The sequence below is a fragment of the Microcaecilia unicolor genome, chromosome 5 (genome assembly GCF_901765095.1).
Source record: "Microcaecilia unicolor chromosome 5, aMicUni1.1, whole genome shotgun sequence".
NCBI lineage: Eukaryota > Metazoa > Chordata > Amphibia > Gymnophiona > Siphonopidae > Microcaecilia > Microcaecilia unicolor.
In genome coordinates this window covers 230375740-230396976 of record NC_044035.1, presented here as the reverse complement: position 1 = coordinate 230396976, position 21237 = coordinate 230375740, and the positions used below count along the sequence as shown (strand labels likewise).

Below are 21237 nucleotides of genomic sequence, written 5' to 3'. Positions count from 1 at the left end.
GCCTTCGGGTGGGTCTCCCCCTACCCTGAGGGCTCCTGCGGTACAGCCTCCCCGAGACCGACCTCCTTCGGCCTCGGCCCCGAGGAAGCGACGGCTGGATTCTACGTCCTCCTCGTCGGTGCCGGGGAGCTCCGGTGACATGCTTCGGAAAAAGTCGAAGAAGCATCGACACCGGTCTCCTCCCCGCGTCGGCACCGAGAGCTCTGGGTCGCCGAGGGAGTCGGCACCCAGCAGGCATCGGCACCGAGAGGACCGCTCACCCTCTGTTCAGGAGGTGTCGATGCGCTCCACTCTGGACAGCCCGGAACAGCCTCCACGCCCGGAACAGGTTCTGACGTCGACGCCTGCATCGACCTCTCTGCCTTTCTCTGCAGCCACTCTGAACGAGAGCCTCCGGGCCGTTCTCCCAGAGATTCTGGGAGAGCTGTTGCGCCCTACCCCTCCGGTACCGGCGGTGCTTGCGCCTCCGGTACCGTCGAGCGTGGCGCCGGCTGGCCCATCGCCCGGGGTGAGGTCCCCGACGTCGGTACCGCGTGCGGTGCCGACTGCGGCCACCTCCCAGGAGGGCTCCCCGACTACGTCGGCGGAGGGAGCTTCGCCGATGCGGGCGAGGGAGTCTACCTCTCGACGCCCCCATCGTAGACGTGGCTCCACGGAGTCGAGCCGGGCGAGGTTGCAGACACAGGTTCGTGAACTTGTGTCTGACACCGAAGGTGAGGCCTCGTGGGAGGAAGAGGAAGACCCCAGATATTTCTCTGACGAGGAGTCTGAGGGTCTTCCTTCTGATCCCACTCCCTCCCCTGAAAGACAGCTTTCTCCTCCTGAGAGTCTGTCTTTCGCTTCCTTTGTCCGGGAGATGTTTACGGCCATCCCCTTCCCGGTGGTTGTGGAGGACGAGCCCAGGGCTGAAATGTTTGAGCTCCTGGACTATCCTTCTCCACCTAAGGAAGCGTCCACTGTTCCCTTGCACCATGTCCTAAAAAAGACATTGCTTGCGAACTGGACAAAACCTCTAACTAATCCCCACATTCCCAAGAAGATCGAGTCCCAGTACCGGATCCATGGGGACCCAGAGCTGATGCGCACCCAGTTGCCTCATGACTCTGGAGTTGTGGATTTGGCCTTAAAGAAGGCTAAGAGTTCTAGGGAGCATGCTTCGGCGCCCCCGGGCAAAGACTCTAGAACCTTAGACTCCTTTGGGAGGAAGGCCTACCATTCTTCTATGCTCGTGGCCAAAATCCAGTCTTACCAGCTCTACATGAGCATACACATGCGGAACAATGTGCGGCAGTTGGCGGGCAAGCTCCCTCCTGAGCAAGCCAAGCCATTTCAGGAGGTGGTCAGGCAGCTGAAGGCGTGCAGAAAATTCCTGGCCAGAGGGGTGTATGACACCTTTGATGTTGCGTCCAGGGCCGCTGCTCAAGGTGTGGTGATGCGCAGACTCTCATGGCTGCGTGCCTCCGACCTGGAGAATAGGATCCAGCAGCGGATTGCGGACTCCCCTTGCCGAGCGGACAACATTTTTGGAGAAAAGGTCGAACAGGTGGTACAGCAGCTCCACCAGCGGGATACCGCTTTCGACAAGTTCTCCCGCCAGCAGCCTTCAGCTTCTACCTCCACAGGTAGACATTTTTATGGGGGAAGGAAGACTGTTCCCTACTCTTCTGGTAAGCGTAGGTACAATCCTCCTTCTCGGCAGCCTGTGGCCCAGGCTAAGCCCCAGCGCGCTCGCTCTCGTCAGCAGCGTGCGCCTCAGCAAGGCCCCTCGGCTCCCCAGCAAAAGCAAGGGACGAGCTTTGGACTGGCTCCAGCAGGGCATAGCCGACATCAATGTGTCAGTGCCGGGCGATCTGCCGGTCGGGGGGAGGTTGAAAGTTTTTCACCAAAGGTGGCCTCTCATAACCTCCGACCAGTGGGTTCTCCAAATAGTCCGGCAAGGATACACCCTCAATTTGGTTTCCAAACCTCCAAATTGCACACCGGGAGCTCAGTCCTACAGCTTCCAGCACAAGCAGGTACTTGCAGAGGAACTCTCCGCCCTTCTCAGCGCCAATGCGGTCGAGCCCGTGCCATCCGGGCAACAAGGGCTGGGATTCTATTCCAGGTACTTCCTTGTGGAAAAGAAAACAGGGGGGATGCGTCCCATCCTAGACCTAAGGGCCCTGAACAAATCTCTGGTAAAGGAAAAGTTCAGGATGCTTTCCCTGAGCACCCTTCTTCCCATGATTCAGGAAAACGACTGGCTATGCTCTCTGGACTTGAAGGACGCCTACACGCACATCCCGATACTGCCAGCTCACAGACAGTATCTGCGATTTCAGCTGGGCACACGTCACTTCCAGTACTGTGTGCTACCCTTTGGGCTCGCCTCTGCGCCCAGGGTGTTCACGAAGTGCCTGGCTGTAGTAGCAGCGGCGCTTCGCAGGCTGGGAGTGCATGTGTTCCCTTATCTCGACGATTGGCTGGTGAAGAACACATCCGAGGCAGGAGCTCTACAGTCCATGCAGATGACTATTCGCCTCCTGGAGCTACTGGGGTTTGTGATAAATTACCCAAAGTCCCATCTCCTCCCAGTGCAGAAACTCGAGTTCATAGGAGCTCTGCTGGATTCTCAGACGGCTCGCGCCTACCTCCCAGAGGCGAGGGCCAGCAACTTGTTGTCCCTCGTCTCGCGGGTACAAGCGTCACAGCAGATCACAGCTCGGCAGATGTTGAGATTGCTGGGCCACATGGCCTCCACAGTTCATGTGACTCCCATGGCCCGCCTTCACATGCGATCTGCTCAATGGACCCTAGCTTCCCAGTGGTTTCAGGCTGCCGGGGATCTAGAAGACGTGATCCACCTGTCCACGAGTTTTATCAAATCCCTGTATTGGTGGACGATTTGGTCCAATTTGACTCTGGGACGTCCTTTCCAAATTCCTCAGCCACAAAAAGTGCTGACTACGGATGCATCTCTCCTGGGGTGGGGAGCTCATGTCGATGGGCTTCACACCCAGGGAAGCTGGTCCCTCCAGGAACGCGATCTGCAGATCAATCTCCTGGAGTTAAGAGCGGTCTGGAACGCTCTGAAGGCTTTCAGAGATCGGCTGTCCCACCAAATTATCCAAATTGAGACAGACAACCAGGTTGCCATGTATTACATCAACAAGCAGGGGGGCACCGGATCTCGCCCCCTGTGTCAGGAAGCCGTCAGCATGTGGCTCTGGGCTCACCGTCACGGCATGGTGCTCCAAGCCACATATCTGGCAGGCGTAAACAACAGTCTGGCCGACAGGTTGAGCAGGATTATGCAACCTCACGAGTGGTCGCTCAACTCCCGAATAGTGCGACAGATCTTCCAGGTGTGGGGCACCCCCTTGGTAGATCTCTTTGCATCTCGAGCCAACCACAAGGTCCCTCAGTTCTGTTCCAGGCTTCAGGCCAACGGCAGACTGGCACCGGATGCCTTCCTCCTGGACTGGGGGGAGGGTCTCCTGTATGCTTATCCTCCCATACCTCTGGTCGGGAAGACTTTGAAACTCAAGCAAGACCGAGGCACCATGATTCTGATTGCTCCTTTTTGGCCGCATCAGATCTGGTTCCCTCTTCTTCTGGAGTTATCCTCCGAAGAACCGTGGAGATTGGAGTGTTTTCCGACCCTCATCACGCAGGACGAAGGGGCGCTTCTGCATCCCAACCTCCAGTCTCTGGCTCTCACGGCCTGTATATTGAAAGCGTAGACTTTGCCTCTTTGGGTCTGTCAGAGGGTGTCTCCCGCATCTTGCTTGCTTCCAGGAAAGATTCCACTAAGAGGAGTTACTTCTTTCTATGGAGGAGGTTTGCCGTCTGGTGTGACAGCAAGGCCCTAGATCCTCGCTCTTGTCCTACACAGACCCTGCTTGAATACCTTCTGCACTTGTCTGAGTCTGGTCTCAAGACCAACTCTGTAAGGGTTCACCTTAGTGCAATCAGTGCATACCATTACCGTGTGGAAGGTAAGCCGATCTCAGGACAGCCTTTAGTTGTTCGCTTCATGAGAGGTTTGCTTTTGTCAAAGCCCCCCGTCAAACCTCCTACAGTGTCATGGGATCTCAATGTCGTTCTCACCCAGCTGATGAAACCTCCTTTTGAGCCACTGAACTCCTGCCATCTGAAGTACTTGACCTGGAAGGTCATTTTATTGGTGGCAGTTACTTCAGCTCGTAGAGTCAGTGAGCTTCAGGCCCTGGTAGCCCAGGCCCCTTACACCAAATTTCATCATAACAGAGTAGTCCTCCGCACTCACCCTAAGTTCTTGTCAAAGGTTGTGTCGGAGTTCCATCTGAACCAGTCAATTGTCTTGCCAACAGTCTTTCCCCCTCCTCATTCCTGCCCTGCTGAACGTCAGCTGCACACATTGGACTGCAAAAGAGCATTGGCCTTCTGTCTGGAGCGGACACAGCCCAACAGACAGTCCGCCCAATTGTTTGTTTCTTTTGATCCCAACAGGAGGGGAGTGGCTGTGGGGAAACGCACCATATCCAATTGGCTAGCAGATTGCATTTCCTTCACTTACGCCCAGCCTGGGCTGGCTCTTGGGGGTCATGTCACGGCTCATAATGTTAGGGCCATGGCAGCGTCGGTAGCCCACTTGAAGTCAGCCACTATAGAAGAGATCTGCAAAGCTGCGACGTGGTCATCTGTCCACACATTCACATCTCATTACTGCCTGCAGCAGGATACCCGACGCGACAGTCGGTTCGGGCAGTCAGTACTTCAGATTCTGTTCGGGGTTTAGAATCCAACTCCACCTCCCTAGGCCCATGTTTATTCTGTTCCAGGCTACACTCTCAGTTAGTTGGATAAATTGTTAGGTCAATCTCAGTTATGTCCTCGCTGTTGCGAGGCCCAATTGACCATGTTTGTTGTTTTGAGTGAGCCTGGGGGCTAGGGATACCCCATCAGTGAGAACAATCAGCCTGCTTGTCCTCGGAGAAAGCGAATGCTACATACCTGTAGAAGGTATTCTCCGAGGACAGCAGGCTGATTGTTCTCACAAACCCGCCCGCCTCCCCTTTGGAGTTGTGTCTTCCCTTGTCTTTGTCTTGCTACATATGGGACTGACAAACACGAGCCGGTTCGGGCGGGAAGACGGCCGCGCATGCGCGGTGCGCATGGGCGCGCGAAGACTAGCAAAAGCCTTTGCTAGTAAAGTTCCGATTGGAGGGGCTGCCGTGGACGTCACCCATCAGTGAGAACAATCAGCCTGCTGTCCTCGGAGAATACCTTCTACAGGTATGTAGCATTCGCTTTATCTTCCTCTGTGATAGTTCGAGCCTGTAACATTCTTCAGTTGTTTCAAGTGGCATGAAACAGCTCAGATTTAACATATTACTATCCCAGATCCAAAACTCCCTTTGGGATCTGTAAGAGTCTGTTATGCACACCATTGCATCTTTCTTTGATACACTGAAACATTGCTTGCTTTTGTTTTTTTGGAAGCATATTTAAAAAAAAAAAAACAAGTGACGTGTATTTGTATTTATTACAGCTTGAAAATTACCAGCACTTTGTTGTCTTCTGTGAGTGGAATTTCAACAGCTGGTGAAAAATGACATCTCTTCAGATACTAGAAAAGAGTAAGTGTTTGTATATAGAGAACCAAAGGGGTGCTGAATTTCTGCTTGGGAGAACATTTTCAGACACTAGATTAACTACCAGATCCTCTGCTATATTTAAAGATAAGAATTCATCTTCTCACTCTACATCCACCTTCTTTAGCTAATAACACAAAAAAGGGGCTAGAAATGTTTAGGGAGGAAGCAGGGGTGCTAGTGATCGTGTCCTGGCTGGGTGAGTCTTCTGCGATACTGCCACTACAAGGACAGTTGTGGTCCACACATTGTTGTACCACTGATTGTAAGTACAGCCTACGTTCCTGCAGCTTTACAGAATGCACGTATATGATGGAACCTAGTACCCCCTTATGTCCATAGCTGCCGTAGCATGGTCCCTGACAGACCCTACTATACTACCTAAATACTTAAGGGACAGCTTTCAAAGAAAGTTAGTTTTACCAGCAGCTTGTAAATGTATAGCTTCCCTATCCATGTATTTTCAACCACTATGAAAGTAATTATATAAAGGGGTGCCTACTTTAGAGGGCAAGTAGACACATTCTTAGGAGCTATTTTATAAAGGCACATGGAGGTGTGTTATCAAAGCACTTAGACTTACAAAGTTACATAGTAATCTATGAACTTTGTAAGTGTAAGTGCTTTGAAAATGAGTCCCACAAATGTCTAGTTTATTTATTAATTTATTTATAGTTGTCTTTGTGAAATAGTATAAGAGGCAGAAATTGTAGTTAACAGACATTTATACCATCTGGAGAACATATGTATATGCTTTGAATTAATTAAGTATGTGCATAAATTAGCATAATCTATGCACATACTTGTGAACCCTGGCCATACTCTGCCCCTCAAAACACCTATCAGTAAAGCAAGGCTACTCACCTGTAGCAGGTATTTTCAGAGGACAGCATGCCAAGTATTCTGACACCTGGGTAATATCGTCCAATGGAGCCCAGTGCGGGCGCTTACTAGCTAGATGTTCGTAGAAATTTCTAGCAGCATCCCACTGTGCATGCACTAGTGCATTCCCACCCAATGCACGAGTGCTAGTTCCTCGGTCATGTAAAATAGCTAAAGAATACAACTACAGGGGAAGGTGGGAGGATATGTGGGAGTACTTGGCCTGTTGTCCTTGGAGAACATCTGCTACAGGTGAGTAACTTCGTTCTCTCTGAGGGCAATCAGGCCAGTTGTATTCTCACATCTGGGAATCCATAGCTACCAGGCTCACTGAAAACAACACTAGGACAATAGGGATTCAAAACATTGAGGCCTCAAAGTCAATTAACCTGAAACTATTTACATACTAGTTGTGAAGGTGCAGCTTGGAACCAAAGAAAACTGGACAGGTGGGTGGAGTTGGATTCTAGACACAGAACAAATTCTTCAGTACTACCATCACATCAGGTATCCTGTTCAAGGCAGTAATGAGATGTGAATGTGTGTAGAGATGATCACATCACAACTTTGCAGATCTCTTCTATGGAGGTTGACTTTGAGTGGGCTACCATCATCTCCATGGCTCTGACATTATGAGCCTTGACATGACACTTAGAGTCAGCCCAGCCTGGGCATGTGAAGGAAATGTAATCTATCCAATTAGAAATCGTGCTTTTGCTGATAGCTACCCCTGTCCAGTTTGGGTTCAAAGAAACAAATGTTGGGTGGACTGTCTAGACTTTAGGCCACTCCAGACAGAAGACTAAGGCTCACTTGCAATCTAAGGTATGCAGTGCACTCTCGCCAAGATGAGCATATAGTTTTGGGGAAAATGTTGGAAAAACGATTGACTTATTATGATGACCTTAGGGTGCATGTGGAAAGCTGCTCTATTGAGGTGAAACTTAGCATAAGGGGGATCAGCTATAACGGCCTGAAACTCGCTGACCCTGCAAGCCGAAGTAACCGCGACCAAAAACATAACTCTCCAGGTCAAATACTTTAGATGACAGTAATCAAGTGGCTCAAAAGGAACTTTTATCAGCTGGGTGAGGACAACTTTGAGATCTATGACACAATTGGAGGTTTTACAGGAGACTTTAACATCAAATCTTTCATAAAGCGAACATCTAGAGGCTGTACTGTCACGTTCCTCACCTGTTCGGCGCTCCCCCCGACTGGGACCGGCCACGGGCTCCTCAGAAAGGCTCCTCAGAAAGGGCGGAGGATCAGGCTTAGGAAGGTTTGGTTCGGTTTCCTAAGCCTGGCAGCCATCATCTAGCTTGGAGCAAGACCAAGACCATCTTGGTTAACTCAGAGGAATCAGCCATGTTTTGGTTTTCCTAGTCCAGCAGCTGTCATCCGACTTGGAGCAAGGGCAGCAGCCATCTTGGCTAGCTCAGGAGAGGGCAGCCATCTTGTAGTAACGAGAACAGGAAGCAACTCCATATTTGGTCTTGGGAGGATCTCCTATGGGGGCAGCCATGTTGGATACAGCTGAGTATGGTTGACTCAGAAAGCCCTGCCTTCAGCCCTTCTTAGCTTCGGCTACTACTCTGTTCCAGGGTAGTTGCAGTGTGCGTGGATCTGTTGTCTGTATTCCTTGTTCTGGACTTTACTGCTTGTTCCTGACTATCCTTGTTTGCTGCCAGCCCTGACTACTGCTTGTTCCTGACTATCCTTGTTTGCTGCCAGCCCTGACTACTGCTTGTTCCTGACCATCTCTGCTTGCTCCTGCCTCTCTCTTCAGGCCAGTCCACCGACCCCTGTGGTTCCTGAAGTCCCGTTGGCCACCTGCAGCTGGGGGTTCAACTCCCAGTGAACGGTGGTCGCTGCAGGTGAAGTTAGGGGTTGTCCGGCTGTCCTTTGGAGGCCAGTGGTTTCTCCGCCTCCAGCAGGACCCAAGGGCTCACAGTATTCAAAACGAGAGATGTACAGAGATGGGCTTACTCCTGCACGGAGATAAGCGCTAATTGCTTTGAAATGAACTCTTACAGAGTTGGTTTTCAAACGAGACTTGAAGATGTGTAGGAGATATTCAAACAACTGAGGGGATCTAAAATCTTGCTCACACACCAAACCTCCTCCAATTAAATGAGTAACGTCTCTTAGTGGAGTTTTTCCTGAAAGCCAGCAAGATGCGAGAGACACCCTATATCTAATCTAAGCATTCAAATTCTACGCTCTCAACGTCCAAGCTGTGAGGGTCAGGGATTGGAGGTTGGGATACAGAAGGAATCTCTTGTTCTGCATGATGAGGGTTGCAAAACATTCCATTCCATTGCATCCCACAGATCAATCCAGAGACTTGTGGGTTATGTCCGTCTACCAGCAGGTGGAGATAGAACTTCAGAGGTTTACTATATGTGGTCATGTGCAGCAGTCACCTTAATTTCAGTATTATCTCTATCTAGCAGGTGGATGGTCATATCTGTGCAGCTCTGGATTGATTGGTTCCTGGCCTGGTCCCCTAGGTCTAGTCGAGCCTCTGGGGTCTGAGGTGTCCCGGTCTTGAGACTTGGGTGCACACCCGGTGGTGCCAGATCCCTCCCTTCCTCCCCCATCAACCCCTCCTCTCTGCCTGACTGGGGTTTGTGGTTCTCAACTGACCTTAAAAGGAGTCTGAGGTTTCTTTTGCTCCAGCGTCTTCTCCTGCCTTTACAAAAAAAATATATATATATATCTCCTCAGTCTGATTTGTCCAGCACGGCAAGCTCATGCCGGTTTGCAGTACCGGCTGAATGGTGTGAGGACCGACTTGGCATTTGACAGCGATTCCCGAGGGAGGTAAGTAGTCGATATCCTATCTGCGCCGGTGGGGCAGAGCAAAAGCGGCTCCCAGTGTGGGAGCCACTGGGCTGCTGCAGAGTCCTGTGCTGGAAATCCACTGTACAGCCCAACTCTGTGGAGCGGTGTGCTCCTTCCCTCCCAGGTCATTTTGGTGGGCGCAGGGCAGTTGTTTTTTTGGGTGTGCGTTCGCACTTGAGGCGGGCTTTCTTGCCATGCCACATGGCAATGCTGAAGCCCCAGCGCTCCCCTGGGGCCTGATTTGCTTGCAATTCAGGCAGTTTTATATGTAGGCTTTTCAGAAGTGTGACTGGGGAACTGGGGTGGATCACTCCCAGTTTGTTCATATTTGATATTTAAGCGCTTCTAAGAAAGGAGGCCTGGGTAGGTTTGCAGACTCCTCTGTGAGTCCTCAGGTCTCCCACAGCTTTCCAGGGGCGAGGTCAGAGACCCATTAGTCCTCTGCAGCTGTTCTGTGGCAGTGAGAGCCTTAAGCTGCAGCTTGGAAAGTACTGATGAAAGTCTTCTTGTAGAGATGCCTGTGCTTCACTGGGTGATTTACACTAAGAATATTTCTGGACTGTCCTTGAGGAGGTTCAGGGTGTATGTACATCATTAATGGAAGGGAGAAAGTGATCAGGATTAAGGATCCTACTCTAGGTTTTTCACTCTTTCCCTCTTCCCCTTTCTCAGAGCATGGCAGTACAGTTTTAGTTAGTCAGGCTTAGGGCTGTTGACTCCATGTTTCTGTAAGAAATGTTACATTTTGAGGCTAGTGCAGGCCTCTCAGGTTTCCATGGTAATCCTGCACCCTCTGTGCTGCCCTGGTGGCATTTGCTCTGTGTGTACTGTTTACATCAAACTAGTTTTTTTCAGGAGGGTGGCTGGCCTTTCAGCCTGAAGGTTACAGGTTCAAGGCTGGTTTTATCCAAAAACATTTCAATCTCCACAGATCTTTGGAGGACAGCTCCAGAAAAAGAGGAAACCAGATCTGCCTCAGCCAATAAGAGGCGATTAGGATCATAGTTTCTTGGTCTTGCTTGAGTTTCAGCAAAGTCTTCTGTATGAGAGCTATTGAAGAACATGCATACAGAATAACTCCTCTTTCTTCCCCACCCCCATATGGAGGAGAAAGGCATCCAATGCTAGTGTGCTCTGTGACCTGAGCCTGGAACAGACCTGGGAACTTGGTTGTTGAGATGAGTGGCAAAAAGATCCACCGAGGGGGTGCCCCACTCTAGGAAGTTCTTGTGGGCTGTACCCATGTTAAGAGACCAGTTGTGCGGTTGCAAAACCCTGCTCAGTCTGTCTTCACGGTAGTTGTCCTTTCCTTCTAGAGACATTGCTTGGAGGACCATTCCATGAAGGAGGGTCCACTGCTTCATTCCCACTGCCTCCTGATACAAGGGGTAGGATCCCATACTCTGCTTGTTCACATAGAATATTGCAACCTGGTTGTCCATTTGAATAAGAATAAGTTGATTCTGTAGCCAGTCTTTGAAAGCTTTTAGAACATTCCAAATGGTCTTGATTTCAAGGTAGTTGATTGGTAAGATGTTTCCTGAGCAGACCAAGTCCCCTGAGTGTGAAACCTATCTATGTGAGCTCCCCATCCCAAGTTGGATACATTCATTGTTAACACCTTCTGAAGAGGTGGAAATTGGAATGGCAGTCACACAGTCAAATTCAACCAAATTGCCTACCAGAGAAGGGCATGAGTCAACTGTGGAGGAATCTGGATGGCATTTACTAGATTTCCAGCTGCCTGAGACTACTGGAAATCTAGGGTCCACTGGGCCTCTTTCAAATGGAAATGAGCCATGTGGCTCATTAATCTCAACGTTTGCCGAACTGTGACCTGCTTTCTGCTTCAGACCTGCGAGGCGAGTGTTATTGAGGCCTCTGCTCTCACTTCGGAAAGAAAAACCCGAGCTTTCAATGTATTGAGTAGGGTTCTTATGTACTCCAATCGTTGAACCAGGAGAAGGTGGGAGCTATAAACCCTAATAGCTCCAACACCCGAATAGTTAGGCGCATTAATTCTGTCACTCTCTCCTGTGACGTGCTGTTGACCAGCCAATTGTCCAGATATGGAAACATTTTACTCCCAGTCTGCACAAGCATGCTGCAACTACTGCTAGACACTTGCTGAATACCCTGGGAGCTGACACGAGGCCAAACGGCAGAACGCAATACTGGTAGTGGTGTTTCCCTACTCGGAATGTGAGACACATTGAAATGTGGGTACAGGCATCCTTTAAGTCCAGAGAGCATAGCCAAATCTTTTTCCTGAATCATGGGAAGTAGGGTGCCCAGCGTAATTACCCTTAACTTTTCCTTGAGAAGGAATTTGCTCAGGACCCTTAGGTCTAGAATGGGACAAAATCCCCCTCATCTTTTTTGGGCACAAGGAAATACCTTGAATAGAATCCCTTCCCTTTTTTCCATGGTGGCATGGTTGATTGCATTGGCCTATAGAAAGGCGGAAATTTCCTGTACAAGGTTAGAAGAGGCTATTTTTCCTGGAAAAGATTCAGCCTCCCTTACCCATAGGCCGGTGACTTCCTGCACTTTATCCCTAAAATGATTATGTCCTCAGAAAGGTACATCCGCCAACCTCTCCTGAACTGCTGGTTCTAGGTCAGAAACATGCAGCCATGAGAGTCTGCACATCCCCACACCCATGGCGGAGAGTCTGAACATTATATCAAAAGAATTGTAAGTGTCCATGGCCAGATACTGTCTGCACTCCAGCTGCTTACTGGCCAAGCTCTGCGGTCTGCTCCTGAGGGAGAGAATCCACAAGACTAAAGTGTACTGCATAGCAAAGATTAAGTAAATGCTCATGTAGAGCTGATAGGACTGGATGTGGGCAATAAACATCGAGGCCTGATAAATCTTCCTCCCAAATGAGTCTAGTGTCCAAGCTGAGGGAGCCAAAACATGAGTCCTGGAGCTCCTAGCTCGTTTGAGGGCGGGGTCGACAACCAGAGTGATCAGGCAGTTGTGCCTTTATGATACTGCGTGTCCACGTTCTTCATCAGTGCATCTTTAAGGATAGGGTGCAATGGTACTGTAATCCTGACTCCTGGCCCTGGGGAGGGGACTACAGCCTTAGAGAAGTTCTCTTTGCTTGGAGAAAAACTCCTTGGCTGTGTTTAGCCTTATAACTATGAATATTCCCTGGATAAAATAATTTGGATTAAAGAACACAGGAAGAGTTACACCATTAGCCAATCATAAATTTATCATAGAAGCTTATTACAAATAAGAAAATAGATATCTAATTTCTCCTTTGCCAATTACAATTCATAAATAGTACATACAAATAGTCTTTTTCCTTTCTATGTTCCTGTGGAGGAATTTACCAGCCTGAAGCAAAACGCAATGCTAGCAAGGTTCCTGGTTATGTAGTGATAAACTATTCCTTTTATACCTTTTTCTAACTATGTGTATGTGACAATTCTCAATCTGCTGTCTCTGCTGATCCCCCCCCCCCCTTATCTAAACACATTCGATTTACTTGTTCCAGCAAAACCAGTTTCACGACCTCCAACCATAAATCTTTGCACAGAATAGTTCTAGGGCTTAACCTCCTTCACCCCTCCCTATTGTTATGCTTGCAAGTAGAATATTAAGATAAGATTCTACTGAAATACTGTCTGATTTACCTTGCCGTTTTACAGAGTTGGGCAAACTCTGCTCCACAGAAAATCAAAAAGGCAGTCATCTTAGAAGTTACACAGTGGTCCACCATCTTATTGACCACAGATTTGTACAGTACTATGACCCCTTCCTTAGGAAGGCGACTCATAATCCAGGACAGATAACATCTTTGCCCTGGTCTCCTTCTCTGTCTCCAACTTAAATGGGATGGCTGAAGCCATCTTCGTGACAACCTGTGAAAGAGACTCTCTGGTGGAGATTTACGTCCCTCTTGAGGTGAGAAGGGACCCCATAAGACTCTAAGAAGTAATGAGGGTCGTCTTCCGAGTCCCTTGAGCGGTCCCGTTCAGATTTTCACTGTACATAAGAATAGCCATTCTGGGTCAGACCAGTGGTCCATATGGCCCAGTATTCTGTTCCCCACAGTGGCTAATCCAGGTCACAAGTATCTGTCAGAAACCCAAAGAGTAGCAGCTTTCCATGCTGCCCATCTCAGAGAAAACAGTGACTTTCCCATGTTTGTCTCAAAAGCAGACTACAGACTTTTGCTTAATGAACTTGTCCAGCACTGGAATGAGTGAGTCTGTGCCTGTCCTGGCTCAGTGAAACCACATCCACACCCTGAAAGGCACCGAGGTACAATCCTACTCTCAGACTCTGGGGAAGCTTCCTCCCCTGTTGTCGAAAGCGATACTGCATGGGTCAATGTCAACATCTTTTGAGGTGCTGGCACCAAGGATCTCTCCACAGGCACGGTAGGAGCCTCAAGAAGAATCTGGGGCTGATTCACAGTTGGTGCAAGCGTCCTCGATGCCTGCCTGAGCGGAGTGCAACTGCCGCATCTGCGCCAGCTCCTCCCTGAGCATGGCTCAGTACCGCTTATCAAAGGAAGGCATCGGGGGGGGGGGGGGGGGGGGGAGCTGGGATGAATGCAGCCTGAGAAGAACCATGTCATACCAGAAGTGGGAACCTGACCGCTTGGAGTCTTGCACACTGGCACTTCTACCAAAGAGGGGGAGCACGTCTCCCAGTGCCGGTGCTTTTTGGATACAGGCGATGCCTATGCCCTGACGCTGTTGGCACCGTGCTTCCAAGAGGACCGATACTTATGCTTCTTGATTTTCCCCCAATGCTCAGCATAGCAGTCTTTTAGTTTTGACAAGGATGGCATCAAATCTGTGCACACCCTTGGTGTCTGGACAGATCCTGACCGGTCCTGGGGCCTACTTTCAGCACCTGATGTCAGAGAGATGGAGACCTCATTGATTCTGGTGCACTCCCAGTGGTAGGTAGTCTGAGCAGCCATTGAGTTCGATGTACTGGCCTTTGAGGAGCCTAAAAAAAATGGACAGCATTCAAATTGAGGTTAGCGCTCCGGCCTAAGCAGGCCTAGCGACTCGCAAAAAAGAAAGGAAACTTTAAGAGCTGAAAATACTAAAAATAAACTAAAAGGGAAAAAAAGTCAAATTAAAGTTTAAGGATAAAAGAATTGCGAAAGGGACACAAATACCTGCACAGGAAGGCACTGCAATAGCAAAGAAAAAATGTACTATGAGGAGAACACAAAGACACTTCCTCGCTGCTCTGCGTAAAAACAAAGACCGAGGAACTCGCGCCCACGCATCAGGTGGGAAGGCACCAGTGCATGCGCAGTGGGTCGCTGGTAGAAATTTATATAATCATCTCGCTAGTCAGCAACCACACTGGGCTTCATCAGATGACATCACCCAGATGTCGGAATACAACTAGCCTGCTTGTCCTCGGAGAAACTATGCACCATCATGTTAAAGCATGCGCTTTGGTGCATAAGTGGACCAGCATAAATGTGGCCGTATATGCACGAAAATGAGTTCATATAAAATTACCTCCTATATGGACAGTATTAGGCTGAAAATACTGGGCTACCTGTGTAGTGGGGGGTGGAATGAGAGCTGCAAACAAATATTATCTGTATAGCAGCAGTATTCAGCTGTTATACAGATAAGCTATATTTCTGGTTTTACCTTGCCAAAAAGCTTTTATCCAGTAATTGTTATGATTGGGAATGTGAGCCCTTGTGCCCCGACTGAGCACAGCGAAGATGGAGTGCCACCGTGCTCGGTCTGGCAGCCAGACAACCCCAAGCTTCACCTGCACTTAGCCACTGTCCCCCTGGAGTTGAGCCCCTGGGTTCAAGCGGCCGGCAGGACTTCCGGAACCAGCGGGGTTGAGTGACCACTGACCAGACAAGCGGGAGCGCAGACACAGTCCCGGAGCAAGGAGTCAGCGAAGCAGCAAAAACAGAAAACAGTCCGAAGTCTGGGCCGGCAGCAACACAACGTGTAGTCAAGAATCAGTCCGAAGGTCTGGACAGGCAGCAACACAGCGCGTGGTCAGTAAACAATCCGAGGTCAGGAACAAAGGAAAACACTGGAACAGATGAAGACCACAACCTCTACACGAATAGAAGCCGAAGCATGGAAGGACTGGAAACAGGGCTTTAAATAGTGCAGGGATTAGGCTCAACCATGTGCAGCTGTTCCAAGATGGCCGCCCCATCAGAGGAGATGCTCTACGCCCAAATATGGGCTTTCTTCCTGAAGCTGCTCAACTCCAAGATGGCTGCCACAAGCTGAGATGCCAACTCCAAGATGGCCGTCCTATCCTGGAGATACCACATCCAAGATGGCCACCGCATCCTCGAATGCCCATACCCTGCGTGAGCAGGCTGCACCTCTGGAGGAGTGTAGCAGAGCGTAACAGTAATAGCTCAAGATGAGTTACATTCAAGTACTGTAGGTATTTTCCTGTCCCTAGAGATCTTATAGTCTGTTTGCACCAAAAGCAATGGGGGGGGGGGGGGGGGGGGGGTTAAATGAGTTGTCCAAGAACCTAAGGAGATGAAGTAGGATTTGACCCTGACTTCCCTGCTTCTCAGCACCCTGCTCTAAACATTAGGCTACTCCTCCTCTGGAGACCCATCCTAAACAGATAGCAGCAGTGAAGGGCACCACACTACAGATATATTCAGTGCTACCATATAGTGATGTTGAATAAACATACATATTTAAATATCAGCATTGGTTTAAATTTAAACTTGGTGATCACAACTGTTGAAAATTTGCCCCATCTTATAGATAGCTGTGTCAAGCAGTTTCTTCCAACTTAGAGCTCACTTCTATATTATTGCATTCCCCCCTTTAAACTCAGCCCATCCATTCCAACAACAGTCCTTCATCAGAGGCCACAAACTGCAGATCCTTCTGGAACTTGATTAATGTGAACCATGAATCTGTTCATTAGTGTTAGCCTTGAGTGATGACAGATGTTCTTTCTGCCATCCCCTTTTCCCTCCCCTCCTCCCAAGTGAGCACTTACTGCAGCATCTCAGCCCAGCTCCTCAATATGACCATGTGCAGAACTGCTACTGGGCTAGGCCTTTTTGGTTTGTTTGTTTTTTTTAATAAATCAGGAAAGTTTTCTGAAAACATGTCAGCCACAGTTTGTAGGAGCCGGGGTAAAAGAATGTTTGTTTCCTGATATTTGATTTACTTAAGTTAGTATTTTACTTATTTTGCTTAACTTGTTTTTCAGTTTTTGCCCTTGTTCTTGCTCTACTATCTTCCCTTATCTCATTCCTCCCCTTTTACCAGGCTTTTGCTTAAGATTATATTGCATATAGTTGATATCTCAAGTGAGAAACAATACATAGTGACTTGTCACATGGTTATTTTAGCCAGTCAAAAGCCAGGAAATACTTCAACCATATTATGGAACTGGTACATCTTTTCTTTCTCACAGCATCAGTTAACCCAGTGCTTACACCGTCCCCTGTTCGTGGACATGGAGATGGAATGGAAACAGAGATTTCTCCTAAGTCTTTGGAGGTAGTTCCTGTAAGTCACACCAAAGCCCATCTGAGCCCTCGAAAGAAGACAGTGCCTACTCCATCTCTTAGTCCTGGAGTCCTTCAGCTTGGGAAAATACACGATGATAAGGCAGTTGAGATTGAGGCTGTACGTATTGTGGTTCCCAAAGCTGCTATAAGTCATGTCATTCCTGCCAAAAATGTGAAGGTAATTGAGTTAACTGGACGCTCAAAAGAAGTCCTAAGCAGTAAAGAGGGATTGAGTGATCCTAAGAAGGAGCTGGTAGAGCTGAAAAATGCAGTTGGAAAATTGAAGAATTCAGAAAAGAAGTTGCTACAGGATAAAGAAGGCCTTTGCAACCAACTCAGAGTACAGACAGAGGTAAGTTATTTGAATGTTTTGAATATTCTAGGCCAGCAATGCTACCTCATGTAGCTGTTTAAAGGAAGAAAATCATAACTTGCTAATTCAGATTCTCAGTACCAGATGCAGAATGTCTTTGTACAACGTAAAGTTAAGGAATGCAATACTTTTACCTTTTCAGTGTAATATTTTGAATGCAAGCACAGTCTAGCTAGGATTACATGACCTACTCACCTTTTTACTTAAAATTTTGCAAATCAAATTACTCTTTTTCATGTAACTAAAAATTATGCACTTATCTAATCCACATCACTATGTGTACACATGGGTCCTGATTTTTCAACCAGGGTGGCTACCACTTAAAAGTTAAGTATTGGCCCAAACTCCAGACTTTTTCCTTTTCATCCTGCTAGACTGGTCTAGATGAGTGGGTTATGCCAGCAGATGGAGACAGAGATCTGGAACCCCAGTGACATCACAGTATAAGGAATGGAACAGCGTTGGGGCTCACCAGTATTCTCTGCCTCCAGCAGATAGTTGCACACTGGGCTGGGAGGTCATTTTGGTCAAATTATGGTCAGTGGGATCGACTCCTCCCCCCTTTGCCTCTGCAGGAGTGTGCGGCACAGTTGCCCAGTATCTCCCTTATTGTGTGTCCTTGCCATTGAACCCCTAACCCAGAGTATCCATCAGAATGTGGTAATTGAGACGATTTTGGCTATAAGTCTAGAGCATAAAGCGCTCGTGTATGCAGACAACACGTTGTTTGTCAAGAATCCACAGGCCTCGCTTCTCCCATTGTCGGAGGAGATTGAGGCATATGCGAAATACTCTGGCTATAGAGGCCTTTCTCTTTCATATTAACCAGGAGAAGGAGCTTAGGGATTTTCCCTTCCAGAAAAATGTCAAAGGTTTCTGATATTTAACTGGATGCAGGATTTATATAAGTTGAATTATGTTCCTCTGACCCATTAGGTCATTGCTAGACACCTGGTAACATTTGACCCTGACTTGGGGAGGGAGAATAGCAGTTCTTAAAACAATGATTCTCCCTAGGTTCCTGTCTTACTTTACTCATTTCCCATTGAGGTTCTAAGACAACAGTTTAAAAAGTGAGACAAAATGTTGCGCCACTTTATATGGGCTGGTAAAAGACCCAAGATTCGCTTGAGCAGGGTAACAATACACATGCAAGATGGAGAGAATGGGTCTCCCTAGTCTCTGGCAGTATTACATGGCTGCAGTTTTAAAAGCATTAATGGATCAATCGCCCGAGAAGCACTGGATACAGATAGAACAGGAATGTTTAGCACCCCTTTCCATCTTTGAATTCTTGGGTAAACATTGGGGAGGGGCTGTTGAGTATCAGGAAGTGGTGGGTAGGCATAGTTTTCTGCCCACAGTGTATAAGCACTGGTCAGCATTGAGGAATCAATTAATATTAGAGGGGGCAATAAACCTACAGGATTGTCTTCCCTTCTTTCCATATTTTACCTCGTTAAAAAGTGCCCTTGAGAGTCTAGACTTTGTATACTGTAAAGGTTTATGTCTACAAGAGTCCTTTCCATAGCGTCCCACAGATCAATCCAGAGACAAGTGGGTTATGTCCCTCTACCAGCAGGTGGAGATAGAAAGAAAGAACTTCAGAGGTTTACTATATGTGGACATGTGTAGCCACCTTAACCTTGGTATTCTGTCTGTCTCACAGGTTGGTGGACATATTCTGTTCAGCTCAGAGGATTGATTTACTCCTGTCCTGTTCCTTCAGGCCTAGTTGAGCTGGGGATCTTGGTCTCCCCCCCCCTCACACACACACACACACACTTTCTGATGTTCCAAGGCCCTGGTTGTGTGTGTGCTCTCCTGCATACAAAAAAAACACACACACACACAAAGGGCAAAATTTACAAAGGCTTGTCTAGATGTCTGAAAGAAGGCAAGCACTAGCTATTCTATGGCTCTATTTCTTCCCCTACCACCTAAACAGATGGGCACATTGTATGTGCAAAGCTTGCCAATGGCTGATTCTTGAAATAGTTTGAGTATAACAAAGAAAGAAAATTAAATAAAGGGATAGTGAAATATTGCAGGGGGGATACATTTTTTGGTATATGGTTGTATGCAGGTTGATATGGCAATTGCAGGGAATAGTTTTGGTTGTGGGGTAGTTTGTGGTGTGGTATTGCAGATGTTTGTTTGTTTTATTTATTTATTCGTTGACTCATTGACTTGATATACAACTATGCAGAACCTGATCAAAGCAGTTTACAATATTAAAAAAAAAATTAAAGGGAAAGGAACGCCATCTAATAACAGAAAAGGTTTTCACACAGATTGGGGGGGGGGGGATGTTTTTAGACTGTGGGTGCAGTTTAGAAGTGAGGCAATTGTGAGGGGGTAATTTTTGGGGTGAGGTGAGGCAGTTTGGAAGAGTAAGAAATTGCACCTTTTAAAATGTGTTGCCCTATCCGACTGCTACATTTCACTCTGTTTCAGTGCTTTTCCCATAGAAATGCATTGGGCTATATTTTGGGGGCTCATTTCTGTGAAACCCCTGGTCCACTCGAGCCCATTTACCCTTTCTATTAGTTATTCTCTGCTGCAGAAGCTAGAACTCCTATAGAAACACATTGAGTTGTTTTGTTGGAGGAGCTTATCTCTGGAAGTCCCAATCCAATTTGGCCTATTCTCGAACTTGTATGGTGGTTTTATTTTTTTGTTTTGTTTTTGGGGGGTTGTGGGTTTTTTTTTTCGTTTTTTACATCAAGTTAAGTTTCATTCCATTAAATTCTCAGAGAGTTATTTTTACCGACAAACTGACATTCTTTCCATAAGTACATAAGTATTGCCATACTGGGAAAGACCAAAGGTCCATCAAGCCCAGTATTCTGTTTCCAACAGTGGCCAATCCAGGTCACAAATACCTGGCAGATCCCAAAAAAAGTACAAAACATTTTATACTGCTTACCCCAGAAATAGTGGATTTTCCCCTAGTCCATTTAATAATGGTGTATGCACTTTTCCTTTAGGAAGCCGTCCAAACCTTTTTTTTAAACTCCGCTAAGCTAACCGCCTTTGACCACATTCTCTGGCAATGAATTCCAGAGTTTAATTACACGTTGAGTGAAGAAAATGTTTCTCCGATTCGTTTTAAATTTACTACATTGTAGCTTCATCGCATGCCCCCTAGTCCTAGTATTTTTGGAAAGCGTAAACAGACGCTTCTCATCTATCCGTTCCACTCCACTCATTATTTTATAGACCTCTATCATATCTCCCCTCAGCCACCTTTTCTTCAAGCTGAAGAGCCCTAGCCGCTTTAGCCTTTCCTCATAGGGAAGCCGTCCCATCCCCTTTATCATTTTTGTCGCCCTTCTCTGCACCTTTTCTAATTCCACTATATCTTTTTTTGAGATGCGGTGACCAGAATTGAACACAATATTCGAGGTGCAGTCGCACCATGAAGCGATACAAAGGCATTATAACATCCTCATTTTTGTTTTCCATTCCTTTCCTAATAATACCTAACATTCTATTTGCTTTCTTAGCCGCAGTAGCACACTGAGCAGAAGGTTTCAATGTATCATCAACGAACACACCTAGATCCCTTTCTTGGTCTTTGACGTGGAACCTCGCATTACGTAGCTATAATTCGGGTTCCTCTTTCCCACATGCATCACTTTGCACTTGCTCACATTAAACGTCATCTGCCATTTGGACGCCCAGTCTCGTAAGGTCCTCTTGTAATTTTTCACAATCCTCCCGCGATTTAACAACTTTGAATAACTTTGTGTGATCAGCAAATTTAATTACCTCACTAGTTACTCCCATCTCTAGGTCATTTATATATATGTTAAAAAGCAACGGTCCCAGCACATTACCCCTAGGGAACCCCACTAACTCCCCTTCTCCATTGAGAATACTGACCATTTAAACCTACTCTCTGTTTTCTATCCTTTAACCAGTTTGTAATCCACAATAGAACACTACCTCCTATCCCATGACTCTCCAATTTCCTCTGGAGTCTTTCATGAGGT

General features: G+C 47.6%; 1 protein-coding gene across 5 annotated transcripts in view; it reads left to right on the top strand.

The window, feature by feature from the left end:
- The window catches only part of LOC115470577 (golgin-45-like), an 83984-nt gene that overhangs the window by 29061 nt on the left and 33686 nt on the right, over nt 1-21237 (top strand). For all 5 annotated transcript variants that reach the window (XM_030203848.1, XM_030203845.1, XM_030203847.1 and 2 more), the window contains 2 exons: nt 5513-5600; nt 16770-17218. In XM_030203848.1, coding sequence (XP_030059708.1) covers nt 5573-5600; nt 16770-17218 — 477 coding nt within the window. In that variant the 5' untranslated portion in view covers nt 5513-5572. The remainder of the gene's footprint in view (nt 1-5512; nt 5601-16769; nt 17219-21237) is intronic.